The sequence below is a fragment of the Pipistrellus hanaki genome (assembly GCF_964339955.1).
Source record: "Pipistrellus hanaki genome assembly, chromosome: 5".
Lineage (NCBI taxonomy): Eukaryota > Metazoa > Chordata > Mammalia > Chiroptera > Vespertilionidae > Pipistrellus > Pipistrellus hanaki.
Genome location: NC_140507.1, coordinates 48,147,640 through 48,165,642, shown reverse-complemented (window position 1 = coordinate 48,165,642; position 18,003 = coordinate 48,147,640). Strand labels below are relative to the sequence as shown.

General features: G+C 35.6%; 1 protein-coding gene across 1 annotated transcript in view; it reads left to right on the top strand.

Annotated features, from left to right (window-relative positions):
• Nucleotides 1–18,003, top strand: part of TTC29 (tetratricopeptide repeat domain 29) — a 540,856-nt gene that overhangs the window by 478,875 nt on the left and 43,978 nt on the right. The window contains exons 13-14 of the mRNA XM_084883709.1: nt 1,993–2,116; nt 7,920–8,148. Coding sequence (XP_084739835.1) covers nt 1,993–2,116; nt 7,920–8,148 — 353 coding nt within the window. The remainder of the gene's footprint in view (nt 1–1,992; nt 2,117–7,919; nt 8,149–18,003) is intronic.

The following is an 18,003-nucleotide window of genomic DNA, read 5'->3' as shown; positions in this document are numbered from 1 at the left end:
TATAAATGCTGTATAATAAACCTACATTATGAAGATGTTTTTTAAAGAGGGATTCCAGGATGCCATCAGCTTCATCACTAGTTGACAATTTTAAAGTTAAACACTTGGAGGAAATTCTCTTCCTTTGCATGCTTAGTAAATCTGGACAGTTGGAAATACAGTACAGGGGGAAAATGAGGGGTATAAATACAGATTTGCCACATGTGCATACAGGAGTTAGAGCACACCATAGCAGTATGTGAAACTGCCCATAGTAAGCATTTAGTGGAGGGGGAAGGACAGTCTTAGAACTCTGGAAAGAGTCAACTTTGGGTGGGTAGAGACTCTAATGTCAGTAAGATACCAAGGAAGATAAAAATATGAGAAAACAGATCAGCTGAACGTTCTGGACAGTGGAGAGGGAGACCATTTGGAGGGAGATGGGATGTTAACAGCAGGGATTCCAAGCCTGAGTGTTAAGACCTGAGTAAAGGCACAGGAGGAAGAGGCCTGGGAGCAGAGCAAGGAGCCTACACATGTGATCTGTTTCAAAATTTAAACATATGACAATTTTTCAAATTTATATAGGTGCTTTGCGTTCACCGTGATATTCTCCGGAGTCGGCTCCAAATCCTTTGGCTGCCTTTTAAGGTCGAATTAGCACTATAAGCTCTAGATGTGTTCTTATGATGAGGATATTGAAGGGAATATGCTCCAAGTTTCAAAGCACTGTACACAGTTCATAGTACCCATCACAGTTAATCCCTTGCACGAATTTATATATGTATCTCTCCAAATTGACAGGGAAACTCTTTAAAGCAGGAACTGTATTCCCCAGAAAGTAGCATTCTGGGTTTCTTTATATGACTGGAATATCCAGAAGACAGGAGTTTACAGTCATGAACTTCAAACATCCAACCCCAGTCTCACAATTTACCTGGAAGCTTGACTTTCATGTCTACTGCATAAATGTTTCCCATCTCACACTTCCTACCATTGCTTCAGTCAAAAATATGTGAATGGCTGGTGTACTGAATACCAAGCACTCTGCTAGAAACGATGTCTTTCTGAGCATTTTACAGGTCTGTAACACCTGTGTAGGTAACTTCTGGGATGCCTGAGATTTCACTGTCGAGGGATGCTAACAAAAAACAAACTACCATTCACCTTTCATAAACTTTTAAAAGGTTTTATTGGAGGGAAAACTTTATTGAGTTATAATTCATATACCATCCAATTTGCCTTTTAAAGTCTACAGTTCAGTCACTTTCAGTATATTTACAGAGTTAAATGTGAGATCGTTTTCACCGCCCTGAAAAGAAGCCCTATACCCTTTAGCAGCCACCCCCTTGCCCCTCTCCCAGCTTCTGGTTATCACTAACCCACTCTCTGTCCCTATGGATTTGCCTACTGCATATTTCATGTAAATGGAATTATATAATATGTGGCTATTTGTGACTGGCTTCTTTAATTTGGTGTGTTTTCAAGGTTTATCCATATAATAGCATGTACCAATACTTCCTTCTTATAAGAATGAGGCTAAATAATATCCCATTGTACAGATATAAGACATTTTGTTTATCTATTCATAGACATTTGGATTGTTTCCACTTCTTGGCTATGAAGAACAATGTTGTTTTGAACATTCATGTACAAACTGTTGTATGGACATATTTTCATTTCTCTTGGGTATATATGTAGGAGTAGGATAGGTGGGTCATGTGATAACTCTATGTCAAAGTTTCTGAGGAATTGACCAGCTCTTTTTCAACACAACTGCAGCAGTTTACATTTCCACCAGCAGTGCATGAAGGTTACAAGGTTTGCATTGTAACTTACTATATATTCCCACAAAATCAAGCCATGTATTTTTAATTTGATATTTTCACTTTAAATTTCATTATCCTGGTAACCACCTTGCACTTTCTAAAGCAAAATACACACAAGATCTTCTCTTCGCTGTGACATTAAGTGAATTGATACTCCAATAGCTTTCTGTTTTATTTATTCTAGCCAAGGAGATATGGTAGAAGCAATTATATACCTGAAGAAATTTGTGAACCTGGCAAGAAACAATTTTCAAAAGCTAGATGTGGTGAAAGCAAGTACAATGCTTGGTGACATCTACAATGAAAAAGTGAGTATATGTGTTTCTCACTTATGGGAGGGGAAAGTAGATTTAAAATTCTATTCTCATTGTATCTTCACTTTCCCCATACATTGTGCAGAATGACCCCAGGACTGCGGGGCTTAGATGACGCACAGGGCAGTGACTAGAAAGAGAACTGTCTCTTTTAAGGAACTTCATTATATTAATTGGCTCTCATCAACTGACACGGCATTAGTGGCTCTTGCTCCAAATTCTCGTTTTACTAATCCAGCAGGGATGTCCCTGCTAGGTCCTCAGGAGAAGACAGGACAGTCCCAAGAACAGTTCTGAAGGAAATGTGTAATTCTAGCCACAGATTGATTATGGGAAAGAAGAGATAAAGATGAGGGGGAAAAAGTCTAAAATAAAAGTATCTCACTCAATAGGCCACTACTAGTGAAATGCAGGTCACACTTTAATGTTAATTTTCCATGCAACAGTTATCTTATAGTTTTCTTATTTGTGACATTTTATCATTGCTATTGTTGTTTAATCTGGCTAGAATGGAAGCTTAATGAGAACAAAGAGTGTATCTACCTTGTTTATTATTTTATTCTGATGTCTAGCAGAGAACCTGGCTCAGAGTTGGTGAGCTAAAAAATTAGTTTGTTGAAACAATCAATAAACTTGTAACCAATTTTATATAACTGAAGAGTAGTCTTTTCTCACTTTTGAAATCCTAAACTTCTATTTTATTCTTGTACAATATTTTGGCAGTTTGGAAACTTGTACTGAATCTTTAAAACCAAATCTAATGGTACTTGTCAGTCTACCTCTTAAGGCCCTCATCATATGATGAGACCCTTTCTGGTTTCATATATTCATGTAATGTATTCTAATAATAATGTCTAAGAAATAATATTATTATGAGGCCACAATTTCAGTACAAAACTATGTTTGAAAAAAATGTTGGAGTTTTCTCTCACTGGTATAAGTGTTATTATAATTAAAATTAACATATCTTAAAAATATCCTTTATCTTAGATAAATTCTCTTTTATGTAGTAAAATAATTCTTTTACTACATAGTCCTGAAAGTGGCCACCAATCCTGTCCTCCCCAGATTATCTTTTTCTGGACTGACTGTTCATTGAAAACATATAATTAATACAAAGTGGTCAAATGAGAATGTTTTAAAGAAAATAACTTAATGAGATTTCTCATTCCCTAATAAGATCAGAGAATGAATAATTAAAACAATGGTAGTTCCAACACTAAAATAGTAGGGAAAATGTATAAGAAATTATTCTTCCTTATTTCTGAGAAAATGCCCATTTATTCTGAGCTTGAGATGGAGTAACATTTTATACACCCAAAAAAAAATCTAGTAAGAATCAGAATCATGCTTGAAAATTCTATGTTTATGGTGTAATAACACAAGCTTTGTTTTAAGGCCTATGATGTCATCAAGACCTTGTCCTGAAGCTGTCCACTAAATGCTTATCAGTGATATAACATTAAATGAAGTTCTCATCTAGTAATATGCATTCATGAAATGCATAAATTCATTTATATATTCTCAAACTCATAATTAAAATTACCAGGATTAACTACTAGAATCTTCTGAATTTTATAATAGGATAGAGATTAACTGATAATAGAAGTGAACTATCAAGATTAGACAGAACCTTTAGAGAAGAGATTAAATTTGGATATTAAACTCTTAAAGAATTAAAATTCTGGAAATCTAATATACCTTAATGGAGTCTCATTGCAAAAAGGTATGTATAAAAGCACTTCCATTTGAGAATTAATGTGGTATTTTATTAAGAGTGTTTTAAACTAGAGGCATTACATTAATGCCAGTTTTATGGCAGTTCTGTGTCTAAAAATTGAATGCTAGGTACTATTTAAGGGAAGAATAATTACCTCAAGGGTGGTGAAGACCTGAGGGGTAGAGGCTACCTAGAGAGAGTCAATGGGGGAGAGAAGGGCACATATGTAATACTTGCAAAAATTTAAATAATAATAATAATTACCTCATTTTAATGTTTCTATTTATAAGGGAGAAAAAGCACTTGTTAAATAAAATCTAATAAAAGTTTTAGGTACGTAAACACACTGATAGTTAGCTTACCTCCCAATCATAAACTTGTTTCATTGCTGAATTCCCAATGTCTGGCATGGGGCTGGCATATAGTAAATGGTTAATGAATAAGTGGATGAATGAATGAGTTTGTTTTAACATAAATGAAATAATATACCAAAAAATTTCGGGAAATTCAAATATATGTTAATTATTTATGGTCCCTAATTTTCCTAACTGAGCCTCCCACCTAAAACAATAAATAGCCTAAAGCTCAGAATTATAACTAGAACAGTAATTAGATATTTATACTTCTCTTTTTAAAAAGAAAAATATTTGACCTGGCCAGTGTTGCTCTGTGGATGAGCGTCAACCTATGAACCAGGAGATCATGGTTTGATTCCTGAATAGGCCACATGCCCAGGTTGTGGGCTTGATTCCCAGTAGTGGACATGCATGTTTATATCTCTCACTCCCTTCCCTTCCTCTCTATGAAATTAAAAACAAAACAAACAAAAACACATTAAAAATATAAAAATGTAGTCTAGTCATATATTTTAATATATTTTATCATATATCTTTGATGTCTAGCAGGACAATCTATAATTTTAATGAATTTTATTTTCATGTTCAATATTTGTGTTGTTTCTCAATCATCTAATTTATTAATTGGCATATACATATCTGATGGTTTTGTTTCCTAATTAAGTAATCTTATTCTCATATAAATTCTATTATTCTATGTTTTATACTTTGAAATAAGAGAAAAACTTGCTCATCTCAGCAAACAAAAATTATTTATATAATATAGAAGGATTCTGTTTAAATTGGCAAATTTATATAATTGGAATGAACCATTTGGATAAATGGTTCACCTACACTGTCCTTGTGGGCATGTAACAGAATGTTATATGTGCTGCTCATAACTCACAGAAGCCTTATTCCTCCCTCTCCTCACCTTGCCAGCAACTTCTTTATTCAGTCCATTTGACTGCTCTCTGAACTCTAGTTACACAGAGGTACACAGAGTTGAGTGTGCACTTCGCCTGAACTGGTGTGCAGTATAAAGCTATTACTGTGGTGGTTTTATTTCTAATTCCTTCATAAAACATTGTGAGAGAATGACTCATAAATCCATAACAAAGCATTCTCTCATAAGGGTTTTCTTTCAAAAGAGAATGCATGTAAATTTTTGTGTATGTGTGATAGAAAGTAAGGTGAGGGTAGGGCAGGGAAGGAGAGAGGAGAATGGAGCCCAAACTGTTATGTCAGTAAAAAAAGGAAATCTTGTTGCCTAGAGCTTTTATAAATATAGCTCAATTCTAAAAATACCTTTCTCCGAGGAAGAGTTTTTTTGTTTTGTTTTGTTTTTGTTTTTGTTTTTTGTTTTTCCATCAAGCTAGTTTAATTCCTTAATCAATTTTATAAACAGTACACTTGAAACCACTTCTGAACTTTTTAGTTTTCCTTAAAATTATTGTGTGTGAAATAATTTCTTCATGTATAACACAGGTTTGATCCATCATAAACTTTTCTATCTCCAATTTTACTGATAATTTCAATCATTGAAATTTTTTCTGTTGTGTCCAATTTCTGTCAAATCCAATTTTCCTGTACCAAATTATGCAGATATAATTTTTTTTCTTTCAGTATTTAGTTCATAGCTATTTAGTGTTAAGTACTTTAAGTGTTTACTATTTTTTTTAAATATATATTTTATTGATTTTTTACAGAGAGGAAGGGAGAGGGCTAGAGAGTTAGAAACATCGATGACATCGGTCAGCTGTCTCCTGCACACCCCCTACCGGGAATGTGCCCACAACAAAGGTACATGCCCTTGACTGGAATCGAACCTGGGACCTTTCAGTCCGCAGACCGATGCTCTATCCACTGAGCCAAACCGGTTTCAGCTATGATGAATCTTTAAATCATCTTAACACTATTAAAGTTTTCAATCTATGAGAATTGAGATTTTTTGCTTCTTTTTGAGATGTTTTTCCATCTTAAAAATTTACTTAGATTTTTAGAAATTTCTTTCAATAATTTTGGGTGAACATTTTACAGTTTCTTGGTTACATTTATTCCTTAGTATTTAATTCTTTTTGATGCTGTTGTAAATTAAGTTGTTTCCTTAATTTCATTTTTGGATTCTTCATTGAAATGGTAGAAATAGAGTTGATCTTTTTTTTTTTTTTTGCCCCCCTCCCTCCCTCCCACACATCCCCTCCCTCCCCAGAGTTTTGTGTCCATTGGATGTACTTATATGCATGTATAAAAGTCCTTCGGTTGATCTATTGATATTATCTCCCCCAGATCTTCCTCCCCTCCCCGCTGTAATTTGACAGTCTACTTGTTGATATACTGTCTCTATATCTATCTTTTGGTTCATCAGTTTATAATGTTCTTTATTATCCACAAATGAGTGAGGTCATGTGGTGTTTCTCTTTCATTGATTGGCTTATTTCACTCAGCATGATGTTCTCCAATTCCATCCAGGTTGCTGCAAATGATGAGAATTCCTTCTTTTTATGGCAGCATAGTATTCCATTGTGTAGATGTACCATAGTTTTTGGATCCAATCATCTGCTGACGGGCACCTAGGCTGTTTCCAAATTCTGGCTATTGTAGATTGTGCTGCTATGAACTTAGGGGTGCATATATCCTTTCTGATTGGTGTTTCTATTGTAGTTTCTTGGGATATATTCCTAGAAGCGGGATTACTGGGTCAAATGGGAGTTCCATTTTCAGTTTTTTGAGGAAACTCCACACTGTTCTCCACAGTGGTTGCACCAGTCCGAGGAAGAGTTTTTAATGAGGATTTTCAGAAGACTTGGGGCAGCAGAAGATAGTCTTTTCTCTGAGACTCAATTTCATAATTTGTAAAATAAGATTTTCTCATAGGATGTCTTATGAAAGCTAATGACATACTATATGTGAAGTACTTGGCACTGGCTCTGATACTTCATAAAAGTTAGGGGAAAATTATTCATTTTAGGAGGAGAGATGAGTATGACAACAACAACAAAAAAGAACAACGACAAAGACCTTTAATTTTTGTAATTTAAAATGTTGCCGAGAACTTGGAGAAGAGATGGACATTTAAATGATCATTTAGGTTGTACTAGTCCTACCAAGATCTTTTTTTTTTAAATTACACCCAAGAATGGCATGTGCATGTGGGAGAATAAGACTAAACACTAAGTCAACAGACACATCTATCTTCACAGATGATTGCTTAACAGCTTGGCTAGAAATTATCTTGCACTGTGTCTGATAGCTACAGCTAGTTAAAAATATTCCATTAGGTAAATCCAATACTACAAGTAGGAAAATACCATCCATATCAATGTGAATTGATTTATTCTTTCCTAAACTTCTTTTTGCTATCATATATTACGTTAAACCATATAAAAATGCTAATATTTGAACATTTTTTATCCAAAAAACTTACATTTCATACAGATTTTATTTCTATATAGAACAACTGCCCCTAAAAATTGTAAACATCCTAATAGCATGAGGATGAACTTATTTATAATTGATAGATATAGCTTTCTTAGTGAATTAACTTCAAGAATTATTCAGTTAGTAATCCCGATGTTTAAAGAAAACCTTTTTGTAACAGAGACCCTGCTTGCCATCACTTTTTTCTTGAAGATGAACTGCTCTAACTGTTGAAAAAACAGTGTGATACTTGTCAAGGTGGGAAGACATGTGAAATGGTAAACTGAAAATTAGGGGGAAATTATTTCTCTTATATTTTTAGGGACACTACAACAAAGCTTCTGAATACTTTCAGCAAGCTTTTGACACTACAGCAGAGCTAACAAATGTGCCTCTGATGGATGAAACCAAAGTTCATTACGGAATAGCAAAAGCTCATCAGATGATGATGACAATTAGCAGTTATATAGAAGCTGCAGATCTCTCCAGCCTTAACACTCTGCTCTCATGGAAGGAAACTAGAAGTAATATTGCATTTGATCCAGTTACTGGTAAGCCATTTGTGTGTGTGTGTGTGTGTGTGTGTGTGTGTGTGTGTGTGTGTTGTTGCTGTTTTTAAACACTAGATTTTGCATCATTCTTAATGACTAAGTCTTTTTCATTTGTAAAGGTTTACTCCATCATTGGTGTTTTTAATTATATGGGCAATTTTACTTGTTCCTTATGTGAATATTGTATGTACTTTTGCACTATCTTGTATGTTCAATTTTAAGGAAAGCATAAAATAATGGGAATGATGCCTTCAACTTGATAAATGACCATCCTCAATCTGTGTGTGTGTGTGTGTGTGTGTGTGTTTTATATCAGTGATCTTTAAAATTCAACAGTAAGTGGTGATCAGTTGTGAAGACTGAAATAAGTTTGTTTTTTAAAAACTTTTCAGTGTTGTGCCTTATTGACAAGAACAAGTATATATAGATGCTGATTAATATTAGACTCTTACTGTTCTGATGGTAGCGAATTTTCCTATTTTTTATCAATTCAAGTTTGAATATTAACTTCAACAATATTTGGTAGTGATTTCGCTCAATGCCACTTTTTCCCTATGTATGTTTGCTAGTAACAATTAGTCAAAATAGTCCATTAAAACAAATAACTTGGTAGGGGAGGTCAGTTTTGCCTGTCAAGTAGGCTTTAGTCCTCAGTTAAGAATTTTAGATTAGGGTGGGTTTTTTGTTTTTAAACAGTATTGCCTGTGACAGACCTTGGGTTACATGATTGTTTGCAAGTCAAACTTTTTAAAGTAACATGTTTTAAATATTTTGGGATAACTCAAGTGGAATCATTTGGCAAAATTTTGTAATGTGAAGAAGCATCTTCACCTTTGAACTCTTTTTTCCCCCCTTGTTTAGATAAAACAATAATCTCTCTTGGTATTTATTTCCTCCATGGAATAAACAGTAAATTTGGGCACAAATGAATTTTGTTGACTCTATATTAGCAAAATACCAATTACCAACATCTGTCCCCTAGTTATAAAGTAAGAATGGTCTCATTTCAAATTTATGCACAGTAAGAAAAAAAAAAAAAGAGGAAGTCTTTAAAAACAGAAGGCTTGTTGAATTTCAATGTGCTCAAGTGCTCCCAAAATATGTATGTTTACTATTGATAATTATTGATAACCACTTTTGATTATATTTTGCTTATTTCTAAATGTTGTCTTGTCATATATTGGGAATTTGTTCTGTAGTTTGGAGTTATCTCCCCTTTCATTTCTCACTCTTCCTTCCCAGGAGATCCATCTAGTGGAATACTTGCTCTGATAAAAGGTTTGGTAGAGAGTAAGTTGAGTCACTCATGTTTTTAAGTTTACCTTGGATGGACTTTAGCCATCACATGATAATCATGAAAAAAAAAATACTCAAAACCAGCTTCTGATCAGAGCCATGTATCTAATTGCTATAATCCTGCTTTTGGCTTTTTTAAAACCTTATTTTAATTTTCTTTACTCTATAAAGCTATTTTTCTATTTTTTTATATTTTATCTCTATATATTTTGTAAGAATGTGTTGTGTTCTAAAGGACTTGGCAATAGAATAAAATTTGAAATTATTATTTGGAGAGTAAAACCTCAGCTATTCATATGTTAGAGATGATTAAATTCTCCAGAATGCTAAGAAAGTACACCCCCTTACTGATTTATTTGATCAAGATTAGAAATCTATGCATGGATGAGTGACATCATTATAAAAGTGAGAAATAATCATCATTCAGATTCAAATATAAATAAGTTCATTCTCATGCTATTAGGATGTTTACCATTTTTAGGGGCAGTTCTATTTAGAAATAAAATCTGTATGACATTATCAACACAATTGCTTATTTACAAAAAATATTTTAGCTCAAAGTACACTTTAAAGTCTACTTCAAAATGTTTCCAAAATATTTCCTTAACCACAATGCTTATTCTCCTATCTTTGCTCTGCTTAAAAACCTTCATTGTCTCCCTACTGCCTATAAATTAAGTACAATCTTCTCAACCTTTTCTGACACCTCCCTCCCCAGCTACCCACCTCCTCCCAGACACCTCACTTCCAGCCCTTATGCTCCCCAGGAAAATCTCACTGATCCTATAAGGCCCTTCTCAAATGCTAGAGTCTTCCCTGATTCCCCTCTCACTTGAATGTTATCTTTTCCCTCTGTTCCCACATTGAATCTCATTCATTAATCCCAAACGCTTTTCATTTGTCATATTTTTGCATACTATCCTGGCCATTTCTTTAATTGCCTTATCTTCCCATTGAGAATATGAGTCTCCTGGAAACAGGTTCTGATTCTTGGCATTCCATAGGAAAGAAGGTACATGTCTAACACCTGCTTGCTAGCAAGTAAATATTTTCAAAATGAGTATGTATGTCTTAGCCATAAACTAGTTTGCACTAACCACTTTTAAAAATAAGATTTATAGTTCCCACCTCGTTGGAAAATATGAGAAAAACAACCCTATGATCCAACTTTGCATTCTGATTACCATGCAGGACAACGCCAAGTATGAGGTTGACAAAATGCAGAAATATTATTTGGAAGTCTGAGCAGCTTTTAGGTTTTCAAATGTGGCCTTTCTAGTTGGAAAAGGCCTCTTTAATCTTGCTACAGAGTGGTCCCATGTATTCAGAAAAAAGCAGATCAAAGATTTGAAAGATACATTATAAAAACTGTGCAGTTATCTTCACCTCTGAGACTCACATCCTCCAAACAAATCATTAGCTCATAGAGCAGGCAATATTCTTTTAAGCAGAGGAACATGACCCCCTAAGGGAATAAGCAGTGAGAGCACTCAGGTCTCTGGATGAAATGCAGCAGTCATTCACCAGCAATCCTCTTATCTTTGTACCTTTCAGAGGGAGCACAGCAAATACAGGAACCTTCAGACCATTCTGACACTTCCAGGAATAGTTTGAATGGATTTATATTCCTCCTTCCCTTTCCAATAGTAAAATAAGAATAGATTCTTCTCCCAAATTTAAGAATTTAGAAGAAATTCAAATCTATTGTAGTTCAATAACATATTTCAAGCCTGGAGCAACAAAAATTCGTTAGCTCTGGAAGGTTTAAGGGCCTGTAAATTTCTGTTTATTTTCCTTACTATAACTATTATCTCTACGATCATGAAATTTTTTGTAATGAAAAGCTAATTATTTTATCTTGTGGAGATCACAGACCCAATCTCCCTCTCCCTCTCCTTCTACCTCTTCCTCTCTCTCTTTCTCAAACATATCCTCAAGTGAGGATTAAAATGAATGAATAAATAAATAAATAAATTGCAAACATGATTTCTAGAAAATCCTATATAAAAATCCCTTTACATTGTTTTTGCCATAATATTACAAGTATATTAACTTACAGTGAGGGAGTGAGAAGAAAAAATAAAGGTTAATGAGAGGAATCATTATATATAACCTTGTACAGAATTACTTCCCAATTCCTTCCCTGTACTCTATAATAACACTTCTTTAAGGCTTTGTAGGTAAACTCAATGACAGGATTAAGGCAACTTCCAAAGAGACAAGGCTGTGAGTTTGGAAAAGGTATATTTCAGATGGGCCCTCTTCTCGGGCCATATTCCCAGTTATTGTGAACAACCACTTTGAATCCCACTTCCATCACATCATAGGTGGCAAACCTGGGTAACTTAACCTTTTTGACCTCATACCCAGGGGAAGATGAGTAGGTGAGTTTCTTCCTCCGAAGGTTGCCCTGACAGTCCCTTTGGTTGCCGACTCAGTGGCCATTGCCCAACTTCTTTCCTGCTAAGGGAATCCTGATTGCTCTCTTTCTTCTAGGGGGCATGTCCTTAAGGGGAGGTCAGGCCTTTTCCCATCCCCAATGTCTGACTAGTATATAACTAATATAAACCAGTCACTATGACCTCTTTATACTTGCCAATTGATAGCTGTAGGGAGGATATGTGAACAATTCTAATTATTGATATAAGAGAAGAAAAGCTTCTAAGGAATTTCTAGGAAGGTTTTATTCACTCTTAAAAAGGGGCACAAGATGATGCAATTTCCTTTTTCCTCGAATATGCGATGCCTAGAGCTGCTTTAGCCAACTTGCCACCAGCTACCAAACTCATGATAGAACACGAAAGCATGGAAGGAGTCTATGTCCTTAATGAGCTCCTTCCATGCTAAATTAACTAATCCTGTAACTTAACCTCCTTTTTTTTTTTTAATGTGAGGTGAAGTTTCCTATTTCTCAAGTCACTTTTAGCTGGTGGAGTTTTTTTGGTTGTTGTTTCTTAAAAAAAAACAGGTAAGAGCTATAAGCACAGTAGCAATAAAGTGCCAAGCAGTGCTGACACATTATCTGGCACAGAGTAGCCACTGTGATAACTATTGGAACCCCAGCAGCTACCACAACAATAATAGTGCTCAAGGAATGCCTGAACTGTGGACTTTTTATTGAATAATCATTTTATTAATTTCAAGCATTAGGCAGCATCTCAGAATCTAACATTTTCTCTGAATTTTAAAGATGTCCCATGATCTAAATTTACTTACTCCTCCTCCCAACTTAACCTCTTTCCTCATTAGAACACCTATCCTTCAGGGGCTCCAAGTTCTGACCACTGTTAGGAAGAAATCATTCTGAGTGAACTGATTCACACTATACTGTGAATGACTGACAGTCTTTAACCTATTCAGAGCAATTGTGATTTTTTTTTAAAATGTTTGAAAAGTAGGATCAGGCTGGAGAGTGCACCAGAGCAGTGGTTGACAAACTGTGTCTCTTTGGCCCCTGGAGTGTGGCTCTTCCACAAAATACCACGGCCTGGCCTATCAAAGTATCTACAGTGTCAAAAGCAAGATTATACACAGGACTTCCCAGAATAAGCAGAAAGAACTGAGTTGATTGATATATTTGCAGGAGCTCTGTATATCTCCATGTGGAAATCAGCAATCTAAGATGCCAGACATATTGAGTGGAGTAGTGTGTTCCATTTCAGAAACTTCCTGAAGATGGCGACTTGTCCCTGTTTCGCCACAGTTCCCAGCTTGTGAGCCTGATCTCCTTACGCTGGTAAGACTGGAACAGGAGGCCTGGAAAAACCACCGCAGAGACCATCGAGCAGCTGAGACACCCCAATTGGTGCAAACGCGTGGATTCAAGGGAGTTTTTCAATCACCCACAGGAAGGAGACATAAATCAACACAGGAGAGAGACATCCTGAAGAGAGACCATGGGGAGACAAAGAAACAGCCCACAAATGAAAGGAAAGCAGGCATCACCAGAAAAGGAAGTAAACGAATTAGAGGCAAGCAACGTACCAGAGCAAGAATTCAGAGTAACGATCTTAAGATGGCTAAAAAGAATGGAAGACAAATTTGACAATATGAGTAAGACCCAAGAGGAAATGAAAAAAACCCAAGAGGAAATGAAGATGACTCAAGATGAAATGAAAAATGACATCGCTACTATGAAGAACTCAATAGAAAGCATCAAGAGCAGACTAGAAGAAGCAGAGGATCGCATCAGTGAGCTAGAAGACAAGATGGAAAAAATACCCAATTAGAGCAGCTTCTAGAAAAAAAAATTAAAAAGCAGGAGAGCTTACGGGTGCTTTGGGACAATGCAAAACAAAACAATATTCGAATAATAGGGGTTCCAGAAGGAAAGAAAACTGCGGTAGACATGGAAAACGTATTTCAAGAAATAATGACAGAAAACTTTCCTGAGATAGAGAAGAAAAAACCCACACAAATCCAAGATGCTCGCAGAGTCCCAAGCAAAATGGATCCCTGAAGACCGACGCCAAGACATATTATAATTAAATTGGCAAACACCAATGACAAAGTAAGAATCTTAAAAGTAGCCAGAGAGAGACAGAAAGTTACATATAAAGGAACTCCCATCAGACTAACAACTGATTTCTCAACAGAAACTTATCAGGCCAGAAGGGAATGGGATGAAATATACAAAGTCATGCAAAGAAACGGTCTGAATCCAAGAATCCTATACCCAGCAAGACTATCAATCAAAATTGAAGGGAAAATCAGGAACTTCACAGACAAAAAAAGACTAAAGGAATTTATCTCCACCAAACCAGCAATGCAAGAAATGCTAAAGGGTCTACTGTAAAAATAAAGAAATAGGAAGCGAAGAAGGAACACAGGGGTATAGAATAAAAATGGCGTCAAATGAGTACATATCATTTATAACATTAAATGTAAATGGTTTAAATGTTCCAATCAAAAGACATAGGGTAACAGATTGGATAAGAAAACAAGACCCATACATCTGTTGTCTACAAGAAACCCACCTCAGAAAAAAAGATGCACACAGACTGAGGGTGAAGGGATGGAAAAAGGTTTTCCAGGCAAATGGAAATGAAAAGAAAGCTGGGGTAGCAATACTTATATCTGACAAATTAGATCTCAGAGTGAAGGACATAACAAGAGATAATGAAGGCCACTTCATAATACTAAAGGGAGCAATCAAACAAGAAGAAATAACCCTGGTAAATATATATGCACCCAATATGGGAGCACCCAAATACATTAAAAAAAAAAAAAACTGCTGGAGGACATTAAGGGAAAGATTAATATTGATAGCAATACAATCATAGTAGGAGATTTTAATACCCCACTGTCACCCTTTGACAAATCATCTAAACAAAAAATCAGCAAAGAAATATCAGTCCTAAATGACTCACTCGACCAGATGGAATTAATTGACATCTTCAGAACATTCCACCCCAAAGCCACAGAATAGACATTCTTCTCAAATGCACTTGGGACATTCTCAAAGATAGACCACATTTTGGGACATAGGCAAAGTCTCTTCAAATTCAAGAAGATAGAAATCATATCAAGCATCTTCTCAGACCATAATGGCATAAAACTGGAAATTAACTACAATAAAAATAATCCAAAGAAATCAAACACATGGAGACTAAACAGCATGCTATTAAACAAGGACTGGGTTACCAGAGAAATCAAGGAAGAAATTAAAAACATCCTGGAAACAAATGACAATGAAAACACAACAATCCAAAATCTATGGGACACAGCAAAAGCAGTTTTGAGAGGGAAGTTCATATCCTTACAAGCTTATTGCAAAAAAACTAGGAAAAAGGGTAACAAATGATCTAACTCTACAACTCAAAGAGTTAGAAAAAGAGCAACAAGAAAAGCCCAGTGTAAGCAGAAGGAAGGAAATAACAAAAATCAGAGCACAGATAAACGACATAGAGACCAAAGAAACAATACATAAGATCAACAAAACCAAGAGCTGGTTCTTTGAAAGGATAAACAAGATAGATGGACCTCTAGCCAGGCTAACCAAGAAACAAAGAGAGAGGACCCAAATAAAAAAAAATCAGAAATGAAAGAGGTGAAATAACAACAGACCCCACCGAAATACAACGGATTGTTACAAAATACTATGAACAACTCTACTCCAACAAACTGAACAACCTGGAGGAAATGGACATATTCCTAGAAAAATACAAACTTCCAAAACTCGATCAGGAAGAATCTAAAAATCTCAATAAACCAGTGACTTGGGAAGAAATTGAAACAGTCATCAAAAAGCTTCCAGCAAACAAAAGCCCAGGGCCAGATGGCTTCACAGAAGAGTTTTACCAAACATTCAAGGAAGAACTAAAAACTATCCTCCTCAGACTATTCCAAAAAATCCAAGAGGAAGGAACACTTCCAAACTCCTTCTATGAAGCCAGCATCACCCTAATACCAAAACCAGATAAAGACAACTCAATGAAAGAGAATTACAGGCCAATATCCCTCATGAACATAGATGCCAAAATCCTCAACAAAATTCTAGCAAATCGACTCCAGAAGATCATCACAAAGATCATACACCACGACCAAGTAGGATTTATTCCAGGAATGCAAGGATGGTACAATATCCGCAAATCAATAAACGTGATACATCACATAAACAAATTGAAAGATAAAAATCAGATAGTCATATCAATTGATGCAGAAAAAGCATTCGATAAAATCCAACACCCTTTTCTGATAAAAACTCTTAACAAGGTGGGAGTACAAGGATCATACCTCAACATAATAAAAGCGATATATGATAAACCCACAGCCATTATACTCAATGGGCAAAAACTAAAACCATTCCCTCTAAGAACAGGAACAAGACAGGGATGCCCACTCTCGCCACTCCTGTTTGACATAGTACTGGAAGTACTAGCCATTGCAATTAGACAAGAGGAGGAAATAAAAGGCATCCAAATTGGAAAAGAAGAAGTAAAGTCATCCTTATTTGCAGATGACATGATATTGTACACAAAAAACCCAAAAGACTCCATTAAAAAACTAATTGATTTAATAAATGAATTTGGCAATGTAGCAGGATACAAAATTAATGCCAAGAAATCCATGGCATTTCTATACACCAACAGTGAAACTGCAGAAACAGAGACTAAAAAAGCAATTCCATTTACCACCGCACCAAAAAAAATTAAGACACCTAGGAATAAATTTAACTAAGGAAGTAAAGGACCTATATGCGGAAAACTACACGACACTGAAAAAAGAGATAGAGGAAGATGTAAGGAGATGGAAGAACATACCATGTTCATGGATTGGTAGAATCAACATCATCAAAATGTCCATACTTCCTAAAGCAATCTATAGGTTCAATGCACTCCCCATTAAAATGCCAACGACATATTTCACCGACCTAGAAAGAATTCTCCAAAAGTTCATTTGGAACAATAAAAGACCCCGAATAGCCACAGCAATCCTGAGAAAGAAGAGTAAAGTAGGAGGGATCTCAATACCAGACTTCAAACTATATTAACAGCCTGGTACTGGCACAAGAACAGACGTATAGATCAATGGAATCGAATCGAGAACCCAGATATCAACCCAAATCACTATGCTCAATTAATATTTGACAAAGGAGGCACAAATATACAATGGAGTCAAGACAGTTTCTTCAATAAATGGTGTTGGGAAAATTGGACAGACACATGCAAAAGAATGAAACTAGATCACCAACTTACACCATTCACAAAAATAAACTCAAAATGGATACAGGACTTAATCATCAGCCGAGAAACCATAAAAATACTAGAAGCATCCACAGGCAGCAAAATCTCAGACATATGCCTAAAGAACTTCTTCGCTGATATGACCCCTAGGGCAATGGAAGCTAAAGGGAAAATAAACAAATGGGACTACATCAAAATAAAAAGCTTTTTTTACAGCAAAAGAAACCATCAACAAAACAACAAGAAAGCCCACTGTGTGGGAGAACATATTTGCAAATGATACCACTGATAAAGGTTTAATCTCCAACATCTACAAACAGCTTATACAACTAAATAAAAGGAAGATGAATAATCCAATTAAAAAATGGGCAATGGACCTAAATAGAACATTTTCAAAAGAAGACAGAAGGAAGGCCAAAAGACACATGAAAACATGCTCAAAGTCACTAATTATCCGAGAGATGCAAATCAAAACAACAATGCGGTACCATCTCACCCCTGTCAGAATGGCCAACATCAACAAATCAACAAACGACAAGTGTTGGCGAGGTTGCGGAGAAAAAGGAACCCTCGTGCACTGCTGGTGGGAATGCAGACTGGTGCAACCACTGAGGATAACAGTGTGGAGTTTCCTCAAAAAACTGAAAATGGAACTCCCATTTGACCCAGTAATCCCACTTCTAGGAATATATCCCAAGAAACTATTGATAGAAACACCAATCAGAAAGGATATATGCACCCCTATGTTCATAGCAGCACAATCTACAATAGCCAGAATTTGGAAACAGCCTAGGTGCCCGTCGGCAGATGATTGGATCCAAAAACTATGGTACATCTACACAATGGAATACTATGCTGCCATAAAAAAGAAGGA